At 37.8% G+C, this 12,178-nt stretch overlaps 1 protein-coding gene across 2 annotated transcripts in view; it reads left to right on the top strand.

Moving 5' to 3' along the window:
- The window catches only part of LOC127426352 (outer dynein arm-docking complex subunit 1-like), a 32,315-nt gene extending 22,418 nt beyond the window's left edge, over positions 1 to 9,897 (top strand). For both annotated transcript variants that reach the window (XM_051673109.1, XM_051673108.1), the window contains exons 13-15: positions 7,799 to 7,902; positions 8,703 to 8,793; positions 8,896 to 9,897. In XM_051673109.1, the coding sequence (XP_051529069.1) occupies positions 7,799 to 7,902; positions 8,703 to 8,793; positions 8,896 to 8,991 (291 nt within the window). In that variant the 3' untranslated portion in view covers positions 8,992 to 9,897. The remainder of the gene's footprint in view (positions 1 to 7,798; positions 7,903 to 8,702; positions 8,794 to 8,895) is intronic.
- Positions 9,898 to 12,178: the final 2,281 nt, after the last annotated feature.

Here is a 12,178-nt window from a genome sequence, read left to right as displayed (position 1 = left end):
GTGGATGCCAAAAGCTCCCGTCCAAGCCCTGTAGGTTCACATTTTCCCTGACGGCTAAAGCCTACAGCGCTGCTGGACAAACCACCTCTGCCCTGCACGCCATGGCTCTCATGCAGGTCCACCAAGCCAAGGCACTAAAAGAACTGCACGAGGGTAGTTCCGCCCCAGATCTGATGCAGGAACTGCGCTTGCCGACCGACCTCACTCTCCGAGCGACGAAGGTCACGTCTGCACCGGCCCCGCCACACTCCGCCCCTTCGGCCCGGCCCCGGCGCAGAGCCCACCGCAGGAAGCAGACACCACCCATCTCACAGTCGGTCGCTAAGAACCCACGAAGGTCGTCAAAGCGCCCCTGAGATGGGCAACCCAGGGTCCAAGAAACCCACTCATCTGGAGCTGGTAGGAAGACCACTCCATTCCCCGGTGGAGGGCCAGGTGGAGAATATTTGTTGCCTTTTTGTTTGATTTCGCCGCATGCCCAAGTGGCTGCGGTACCCAACAGTTCAGCAAAATAGCAGTTTCCTCCTTCCCTGGGTCACATACCCAGTGTGCACAGTCGTCATCATGACTACCATCCACGGGTGGCGCTCCAGTGGCGGTTCCCACCCCTGAGCGCCCAGCTGTGGCACACATCTGCCCCCGATGTGACAGTCTCCATGGGTCACGAGGACAGGCCTCTTCCTCCTCCGTCCCAGGCTGTTCCGGGGGTGGTCACAAGGAGCCAGGTAAGTGCTTCGATGTCCCTAGACTCAGCACGGCCACGACATGGTGTGACACCTTGAGCTCCTCCCCACCGCGAGGCCCCACCTGCCGGACGTTGTCCCTTTGGTCCACCTTGTGCGGAACTTGGATGCGTGGCTTGCGCTTTCCAATCCGTCACGATGGCTGGTCCGGACTGTCCGACTCGGCTACGCGATTCAGTTCACTAGGCGTCCGCCCAGGTTCAGCGGTATCGCCTTCACCTTGGTGAAGTTCGAAAACGCTGCTACCTTGCGCGCGGAGATTGCTACCCTCCTATGGAAGGGCGCGATAGAACCTGTCCCTCCGGCCGAGATGAAGAAGGGGTTTTACAGCCCCTACTTCATCGTACCGAATAAATGCGGTGGGTTGTAGCCAATCTTGGACCTGTGAGTACTGAACTGGGCTTTACACAGACTCCCGTTCAAGATGCTGACGCAAAAACGCATTCTGGTGAGCGTCCAGCATCAAGATTGGTTCGCGGCGGTAGACCTGAAGGACGCGTACTTCCACGTCTCAATTCTACCTCGACACAGACCCTTCCTGCGGTTTGCATTCGAGGGTCAGGCGTATCAGTACAAGGTCCTCCCTTTCGGCCTGTCCTTGTCTCCTCGCGTCTTCATGAAGGTCACAGAGGCAGCCCTTGCCCTGTTAAGGGAAGTGGGCATTCTCATTCTCAACTATCTCGACGACTGGCTAATCCTAGCTCACTCTCGGGACATGTTGGGTGCACACAGGGACTTGGTGCTCTCACACCTCAGCTGACTATGGCTTCGGGTCAACTGGGAAAAGAGCAAGCTCCTCCCGGTTCAGAGCATCTCTTTCCTCGGTTTGGAGTTGGACTCAGTCTCTTTGACAGCGCGCCTCATGAACGAGCGCGCCCAGTTGGTGCTGGCCTGTTTGAAGGCATTCAAACAGAAAACAGCGGTTCCACTGAAACACTTTCAGAGGCTCCTGGGGCATATGGCATTCTCAACGGTGGCCACCCCGCTCGGGTTGATGCATATGAGACCACTTCGGCACTGGCTTCAGACTCGAGTCCCGAGATGGGCATGGCGTCGCGGGACACATCGCGTGGTCATCATGCCGGTCTGTCACCGTCTTTTCAGCCCTTGGACCGACCTCTTGTTCCTACGGGCAGGTGTTCCCCTAGAACAGGTCTCCAGGTGCGTCGTGGTCACGACAGACGCCTCCAAAACGGGCTGGGGCGCTGTTTGCAACTGGCACGCAGCCGCCAGCTTGTGGACAGGCCCGCGACTGCATTGGCACATCAACTGCCTTGAGTTGTTGGCAATTTTGCTCGCCCTGCGGAGGTTTCGGCCGTTGATCCAGGGCAAGCACATGTTAGTTCGGACAGACAACACAGCAATGGTAGCATTTGTCAACTGCCAAGGAGGTCTGCGCTCTCATTGTATGTCACAACTTGCCTGCTGTCTCCTCCTCTGGAGTCAGCAGCACTTCAAGTCACTGCGAGCCACTCACATCCCGGGCAACCTCAACACTACAGCGGACGCGCTGTCACAGCAGGTTACCCTCAGGGGAGAGTGGAGACTCCACCTTCAGGTAGTCCAGCTGGGCAACACCCAACACCTTTGCAAGGTTTCACAACCTCCAGGTGGAACTGGTTTCGTCCCAGGTAGTGGCACGCAATGCAAGCGGATAAACCCGGGATAGCCGGCCAGGTGTATCGCTTGCACATAGCACCTTTCACCTCCTCTGAGATGAAGCCGTGCACCATTAATTCCCAGTAGTGTTCACAAACCATGTTCCCTGGTTGACTTCCTTTGAGTCGAGTTTTCGGAGAGACTCACTGCTCACTCACTCACTACATCAACACAACGTCTCGTTCCCTCCATCAATGAACGGAGGTTACGCAAGTAACCATGACGGTTTACAGATTGAATCTGTGACTATTTTAGCATTGACAGATTGAATATATTAGTATTTTAGCGTTTAAAGATTGAATCAGTGATTATTTTAACGTTTACAGATTGAATAAGTGAGTATTTTAATGTTTACAGATTGAATCAGTGAGTATTTTAGCGTTTACAGATTGAATCAGTGAGTATTTTAGCATTTACAGACTGAATCTGTGAGTATTTTAACATTTACAGATTGAATCTGTGAGTAGTTTAACGTTTACAGATTGAATCTCTGAGTATTTTAGCATTGACAGATTGAATCAGTATTTTAGCATTGACAGATTGAATCAGTGAGTATTTTAGCGTTTACAGATTGAATCAGTGAGTATTTCAATGTTTACAGATTGAATCTGTGAGTATTTTAACGTTTACAGACTGAATCTGTGAGAATTGTAGTGTTTACAGATTGAATCAGTGAGTATTTTAGCATTTACAGATTGAATATGTGAGTATTGTAACGTTTACAGATTGAATCTCTGAGTATTTTACCATTTACAGATTGAATCTGAGAGTATTTTAGCGTTTACAGTTTGAATCAGTGAGTATTTCAATGTTTACAGATTCAGTGTGAGTATTTTAATGTTTACAGATTGAATCAGTGAGTATTTTAGCGTTTACAGATTGAATATGTGAGCATTTTAGCATTTACAGATTGAATATGTGAGTATTTTAACGTTTACAGACTGAATCAGTGAGTATTTTAGCATTTACAGACTGAATCTGTGAGTATTTTAGCATTTACAGATTGAATCAGTGAGTATTTTAGCGTTTACAGATTGAATTAGTGAGTATTTCAATGTTTACAGATTCAGTGTGAGTATTTTAATGTTTACTGATTGAATCAGTGAGTATTTCAGCGTTTACAGATTGAATATGTGAGTATTTTAACGTTTACAGATTGAATCAGTGAGTATTTTAGCATTTACAGATTGAATCAGTGAGTATTTTAGCATTTACAGACTGAATCAGTGAATATTTTAATGTTTAGAGATTGAATCTGTGAATATTTTAGCGTTCACAGATTGAATATGTGAGTATTTTAGCATTTACAGATTGAATATGTGAGTATTTTAACGTTTACAGATTGAATCAGTGAGTATTTTAGCATTTACAGATTGAATCAGTGAGTATTTTAGCGTTTACAGATTGAATTAGTGAGTATTTCAATGTTTACAGATTCAGTGTGAGTATTTTAACATTTACTGATTGAATCAGTGAGTATTTCAGTGTTTACAGACTGAATCTGTGAGTATTTTAGCATTGACACATTGAATCTGTGATTATATTAGCGTTTACAGACTGAATATGTGAGTATATTAGCATTGACAGATTGAATCTTTGAGTATTTTACCGTTGACAGATTGAATCTGTGAGTATTTTAGCATTTACAGACTGAATCTGAGTATTTTAACGTTTACAGACTGAATATGTGAGTATTTTAGCGTTTACAGATTGAATCAGTGAGTATTTTAGCGTTTACAGATTGAATATGTGAGTGTTTTAGCATTTACAGATTGAATCTGTGAGTATTTTTGCATTGACAGATTGAATACGTGAGTATTTTCGCGTTTACAGACTGAATCAGTGAGTATATTAGTGTTTACAGATTGAATTTGTGAGTATTTTAATGTTTACAGATTGAATCAGTCACTATTTAGCGTTTACAGATTGAATCTTTGAGTATTTTAACATTTACAGACTGAATCAGTGAGTATTTTAGCGTTTAGAGACTGAATCTGTGAGTATTTTAGCGTTTACAGATTGAATATGTGAGTATTTTAACGTTTACAGATTGAATCAGTGAGTATTTTAGCGTTTACAGATTGAATATGTGAGTATTATAACGTTTACAGATTGAATATGTGAGTATTGTAACGTTTACAGATTGAATCTGTGTGTATTTTAGCATTTACAGTTTGAATCAGTGAGTATTTCAATGTTTACAGATTCAGTGTGAGTATTTTAATGTTTACAGATTGAATCAGTGAGTATTTCAGCATTTACAGACTGAATCTGTGAGTATTTTAGCGTTTACAGATTGAATCTATGATTATATTAGCGTTTACAGACTGAATCTGTGAGTATTTTAGCACTGACAGATTGAATCTGTGAGTATTTTAGCGTTGATAGATTGAATATGTGAGTATTTTAACATTTACAGATTGAATCTGTGAGTATTTTAGCATTTACAGATTTAATCTGTGAGTATTTTTGCATTGACAGATTGAATAAGTGAGTGTTTTCACGTTTACAGACTGAATCAGTGAGTATTTTAGCGTTTAGAGACTGAATCTGTGAGTATTTTAGCATTTACAGACTAAATCTGAGAGTATTTTAGCATTGACAGATTGAATCAGTGAGTATTTCAATGTTTACAGATTGAACCTGTGAGTATTTTAACTTTTACAGACTGAATCTGTGAGTATTTTAACGTTTACAGATTGAATATGTGAGTATTTTAGCGTTTACAGATTGAATATGTGAGTATTTTAACGTTTACAGATTGAATCAGTGAGTATTTTAGCGTTTACAGATTGAATATGTGAGTATTGTAATGTTTACAGATTGAATCTGTGAGTATTTTAGCATTTACAGTTTGAATCAGTGAGTATTTCAATGTTTACAGATTCAGTGTGAGTATTTTAATGTTTACAGATTGAATCAGTGAGTATTTTAGTGTTTACAGATTTAATTAGTGAGTATTTCAATGTTTACAGATTCAGTGTGAGTATTTTAATGTTTACAGATTGAATCAGTGAGTATTTCAGCGTTTACAGACTGAATCTGTGAGTATTTTAGCGTTTACAGATTGAATCTATGATTATATTAGCGTTTACAGACTGAATCTGTGAGTATTTTAGCACTGACAGATTGAATCTATGATTATATTAGCGTTTACAGACTGAATCTGTGAGTATTTTAGCGTTGACAGATTGAATCTATGATTATATTAGCGTTTACAGACTGAATCTGTGAGTATTTTAGCACTGACAGATTGAATCTGTGAGTATTTTAGCATTGATAGATTGAATATGTGAGTATTTTAACATTTACAGATTGAATCTGTGAGTATTTTAGCATTTACAGATTGAATCAGTGAGTATTTCAATGTTTACAGATTGAATATGTGAGTATTTTAGCGTTTACAGATTTAATCTGTGAGTATTTTTGCATTGACAGATTGAATAAGTGAGTATTTTCGCGTTTACAGACTGAATCAGTGAGTATATTAGTGTTTACAGATTCAATATGTGAGTATTTTAACGTTTACAGATTGAATCAATGAGTATTTTAGCATTTATGGATTGAATCTTTGAGTATTTTAACGTTTACAGACTGAATCTGTGAGTATTTTAGCATTTACAGACTAAATCTGAGAGTATTTCAGCATTGACAGATTGAATCAGTGAGTATATTCAGTGTTTACAGATTCAATATGTGAGTATTTTAACGTTTACAGATTGAATCAATGAGTATTTTAGCGTTTATGGATTGAATCTGTGAGTATTTTAACTTTTACACACTGAATCTGTGAGTATTTTAACATTTACAGATTGAATCAGTGAGTATTTTAGCGTTTACAGATTGAATCTGTGAGTATTTGAATCTGTGAGTATTTTAGCGTTTACAGATTGAATCAATGAGTATTTCAGCGTTTACAGATTGAATCTGTGAGTATTTTAACGTTTACAGATTGAATCAATGAGTATTTCAGCATTTACAGATTGAATCTATGAGTATTTTAGCGTTTACAGACTGAATCTGTGAGTATTTTAGCATTGACAGATTGAATCTGTAAGTATTTTAGCGTTTACAGATTGAAACTGTGAGTTTTCTAGCATTGACAGATTGAATCAGTGAGTATTTTAGCATTTACAGATTGAGTCAGTGAGTATTTTAGCATTTACAGATTGAATCAGTGATTATTTCAATGTTTACAGATTGAATCAGTGAATATTCTAACGTTTACAGACTGAATCTGTGAGTATTTTATCATTTACAGATTGAATCTGTGATTATTTTAGCATTTACAGACTGAATCTGTGAGTATTTTAGCATTTACAGACTGAATCAGTGAGTATTTTAGCGTTTATAGATTGAATCAGTGAGTCTTTCATTGTTTACAGATTGAATCTTTGAGTATTTTCACATTTACAGACTGAATCAGTGAGTATTTTAGCGTTTACAGATTGAATATGTGAGTATTTTAACATTTACAGATTGAATATGTGAGTATTTTAACGTTTACAGATAGAATCAGTATTTTAACGTTTACAGATTGAATCTGTGAGTATTTTAGCATTTACAGATTGAATCTGTGAGTATTTTCGCGTTTACAGATTGAATCAGTGAGTATTTTAGCGTTTACATATTGAATATGTGATTATTTTAACGTTTACAGACTGAATCTGTGAGTATTTTCACATTTATAGACTGAATCAGTGAGTATTTTAGCATTTACAGATTTAATATGTGATTATTTTAATGTTTACAGACTGAATCATTGAGTATTTTAACGTTTACAGACTGAATCATTGAGTATTTTAGTGTTTACAGATTGAATCTGTGAGTATTTTAGCGTTTACAGACTGAATCATTGAGTATTTTAGCATTTACAGACTGAATCTTTGAGTATTTTAGCATTTACAGACTGAATCATTGAGTATTTTAACGTTTACAGACTGAATCATTGAGTATTTTAGTGTTTACAGATTGAATCTGTGAGTATTTTAATATTTACAGATTGGCCCCATTGACTTCCATTGTAAGTGCCTCACTGTAACCGTCATTTTTGCTATTTTATTTAAATAAATGAGGAACGAGTCAAAATTATTTTTGTGGTAATCAGCATTATGCTACAAATGCTGACGATTGAGCACATTTTAGAATGAGTTCTGAACTCTGAAAGCTTCTCTGTTCTTTTTCTAATATTGTATTCCTAGTAGAAATTATTACTATTAAATTAAAAAGGAAGGACAAAACAAATTCTACACTTTTCTTCCTGTTAAAAAGTTGGTCTGTATGACCTCTGGGCTACAAAAAGATCGCCCTTTTGACCTGGACTAGGTTTGTGGAGGCTTAACCTATTTCCACATGATGCTGCAGATTAGATTAACAGATAACTCACATATTGACAGGACCAGGAGAAGAGTTATGACCCGAAAGAACTGACTCAGTTCCTGCTGGGTCAGACCCCAGACATCCAGAGACAGACAGCTATGGTTCAGCCTCTTGTTTCCAGGTAAGAACAGCCAATCAGAATGAATGAAAGTCTTAGAAATTGTCTGTTACAGTTTCACATTGACAGCATTAATATTTTTCTTTCTTGTGTCAACATATTTCCTATTTCCTAAGTATTAAAAAAAAATAGTTAATACCCTTAAAGGTGCACTCAGTAACTCACTGACACCTAGCAGTTTCAGTTTCAGATGCCATTGTAGAAATTCACTATTCACAGCCAGCCATGATTACTTTAATCAATGAGTGAAAGTGTCCAATAACAGATTATACTGATATTAAGCGAGTAGTATTCGGCTGGACATGTGACTCTGACATGGCAGCCCCCATGTGCGGACCCTCTCCATGTAGAATAAAACAGCATTTATAAGGTTACTGATATGACTGGAGTCTTTATTTTAATGTGAATGCTCACAATTTCCTACATATTGCAAAATTACAATTCATGTCTTTAAGAGTTAAACTTTTTTAATGAGGAAAATATTACTGAGGGCACCTTTAAGTTTACATCAGATTTGCAGGTGATACTGGGGGAGGGACATTCTCATTCTCGATTTTGAATTTGTAAATACCTGTGTGTGTGCAAGATGAGTCGTCAATGTTTTTGGTCCATTTTTCTGTAAGAATTTTTTTTATTTGAAATGCATATATGTATATTTGCTAGAAGTTTTTGTAAATTTTTAGGAGTACGCTAGCATATTGATGACCTCAAAGCAAACAGACATGGATTTATAGCTACAGAACTCTGATTTTGATTACAACATTGAATAATTGTAAATGTTCTCATGTCTGTTTGGCGATCAGGGATGATGATGAAGCTGAGGATTCTCCAGTCACAGATGAGGAAGATCGACCTTTGAGCGAAGCAGAACTCCGTCAGCACATTAGGCAAGGTGTAAGGAACACACTTTAGCTTTTTTCCATTGTAATTTACCAGTTTGTATATGGAATCACTATAGTAAAAGGTGTTTTTATTGTTTTGATTGATCTGTTGCAGGTCTTGAGTAATCTTCTTACAGGAGGGGGCAGAGATGTGAAAACCCCAAAAAGCAGCACCATGTCCAGTAGCAAACAGCACTCACTGGATGCTTAAGATATGCTCTTTCCTTCAAATAAAAAGAGATGATAAGTGGTATATGATATTGAAAAAAGTGCAATATGATTTTCAGCTCAATGCAAACATCTTGATTTATTCTTTACCTAGTTTTTCTACCTTAATCTTTCATCAATTCTAGTTTTGAAAGTCCTAACATTCATTAAATACAGATGTTATATCCACAACAAACAGAAGGGGGCAACATGTATACATGTTAGCAACTGCATCAGTTCAATCTTTTTGGGGGGGTTAAATAACCAGTCAAGTGTTCTCTTGCTTTTGTTTCTATTTAAGATCTGAATTAAACTCCCTGCAAAAAAAGTTTGTCAAAACATACAGTTTCCAGGAATTGTGTGTATCCTCCAGACATGAGATTATTTTAGCACATGTACAGTATTTTGGGGAATATGTACAGTTTCTCAGTTGCTCTATTTTGACCAGTTGTCTATTATTTCAGCAATAAGCCACTCAAGGCCTGGCTATATTGAGAATATAGTGTTGTAAAGGGTGTTATTAGGCACCACACTCAGCAGAGTGGCTATATTTACAATATAGCACGCCCTTCAGTGCCTTATTACTTTCATAAAACAAACTGTACTACATAATACAGTACTACATAATAAAAATATTAAGGACAGCAATTTCAATTAAAATTTTATTTTATTAAGAAAATTAATTAAGTGTCATTCTTCCTCTAGAAGATATAGTCCCTGACAAAACTGAATTAAAAAATTTAAAAATAAAACTATTTCATTAAAAACTGTAAATGACAAACAATAGTGTATTTTAGCACATCTGCACTTGGCTTGCTTACATGCAAGAGTGTGTACATGTGTGTCTGTGTGTGTTTTGGTCATGTACAGGATGATGGCCCTGCTTTGTGATTATTTTGTAATGATTATTTTAAATAGGATTCCTCTATAAAGCCCCCATTAAGTTTTCTTATACAAATAATTAACAATTTGTGTGTATTAGGGCTTGTCACAATTATGACGATTAATTGTTAAAAGTTAATAATACTTCTTAAAAAAAAACAATTCTCTCATTATTTACTCACCCTCATGCCAACCCAGATGTGTAAGACTTTTTTCTTCTGCAGATCACAAACAAAGATTTTTAGAAGAATATTTCAGTTCCAAAACTTTGAAGCTCCAAAAAGCACATAAAGGCAGCATAAAAGTAATCCATACGACTCTAGTGGTTAAATCCATATTTTCAGAAGCGATATGATAGGTGTGGGTGAGAAACAGATCAGCATCTAAGTCCTTTTGTACTATAAATCTCCACTTTTCATATTCTTCTTTTGTTTTTGGCAATTTGCATTCTTTGTGCATATCGCCACCTACTGGACGTGGAGGAGAATTTTAAAAAGGACTTAAATATTGATCTGTTTCTCACCCATACCTATCAAATCACATTTGAAGACATTGACTTATCCACTGGAGTCGTAAGAAACTTGTTGCCTCAGGGCATCGGAGGACGATAATCCATCCCCCCGATAACTAAGGTGGTGTAAAAGGCTGATAACTGATTAAATGGCTGATAGTTTTTAAAATACTAATAATAACCTGGGAAAATTAAGATTTGGTGCATAACGCAGGGACTTTATAATTAAGGCTGAAATACACCGGGGACTCTTATTTTAAAATAATTGTGCTTTAGTCCTTAAACAGTAACGGTGACTTGGCTCAGTAACAACACAATAAAAAATAGCTCTTTGGCTGAACTTGATTCAGTCTTGGACAGTGGATCCATGTGTTTGAAATGAGTTTTCTTAAATTAAAATTACTATATTATCTCAAAGCAAACACTTTGTGTAGAAAGAACTTAGTTGAATTGGGTAAACCCAACAAAATTAAAAGTGTCAATGTAACTCAAATAATTCTCTTTTATTTCTTTTTGTACTAACTAGTGAAAGTGAATGTTAGCATGCTAAATACATGCTGTTTTGAAGCACTACAGAGTGCAGTTTAGTAACTATGCTATGATTAGCACAGCAATTGCACATCAAAGCAAGCAATCAAATTAATGTGCGACATCTACCTGTCCACATCGTTAGCTCCAACATAACAGAAACTCTTCTAAATCTCAACATAACAAAACATTAAACACTAACAAGTATCACACTTTATATTCGCCTTGCACAAAAAGTCCCATGCAAAGCATGCTGGGAAATGGAAACCCCCTGTCCTGTTTCATCAATGCTAAATTAACACCACAAATAGTATTCATGTAGTCCCAACTCAGTGGTATCAAGTTGTGATTGAATGTGTGTTGCTTTAGTTCATTTTAATTAGGTAAATTGAACAAGCAGCAAAAATCTTTCTCTCTCTCTCTCTCTCTCTCTCTCTCTCTCTCTCTCTGTCTCTCTCTCTCTCTCTTTCTTTTTTTTTTCTTTTTTTGAATAGATGCTCTATAAGCATTCACCAAAAGATTTTTATAGCCTATATATTCACAAAATTAAGTGATTATACAGTATATATATAGTATGTGATGTGATGAACTGTATATGCTGACGGGGCACGTTTGCATATACAGATTTTTCTTTTTTTTTTGCATGCTTCAATTTAAATCACTCGAATAGCTAGATGTGAATCTTAAGGTTTAGAGGTACAGGATCAGATTCCTTAAAAGAGATTATGAGTTATGAACATGCATAGGCCAAATATTCCATTTATAGTAGCAGTTTGATGGGGATAAAAAGGAATCTAAACCCTTGATGATTGGTGTCTCTTTTGATTCCAGTCATGCTCTAAATACTCTCCTCTTTTCTTTATTCTGCAGTCTCTGAAAACAAACTATCACAGATAATGCATCAGACGCAACTCAAGATGGAAGTTTAAATGCTTTGAAATTTGACCCCTTTTTAACCCTCTCCTTTTTGCAGCAAATTGTTTTGTGCACACGGCCCACCGGGTTGCCATGGCAAACTCATTTCCTCATACAGACAACGGCCTCATCTCGCCCCACTCACTAGGACAGCCTTCACTGCAAAGCAAGGAGCCAGTCAGAATTCACGCTGCCACAAAGGAAACACACAGCGACCTACTACAACTTAGCTACTTACAGTCATTCTGTCTCATCCTTTCTCTTTTTAGCTTTGTGTATTTGATTGTTTTAAAAACTTGAAATCAGGCCTACATTTACATATTACATTTTTGACTACAGTAATTATGTGTCGAGT

The sequence above is a fragment of the Myxocyprinus asiaticus genome, chromosome 35 (assembly GCF_019703515.2).
Source record: "Myxocyprinus asiaticus isolate MX2 ecotype Aquarium Trade chromosome 35, UBuf_Myxa_2, whole genome shotgun sequence".
In the NCBI taxonomy this organism is placed as follows: Eukaryota; Metazoa; Chordata; class Actinopteri; order Cypriniformes; family Catostomidae; genus Myxocyprinus; species Myxocyprinus asiaticus.
The sequence above is the reverse complement of the archived record's forward strand: the minus strand, read 5'-3'. Positions and strand labels throughout refer to the sequence as shown.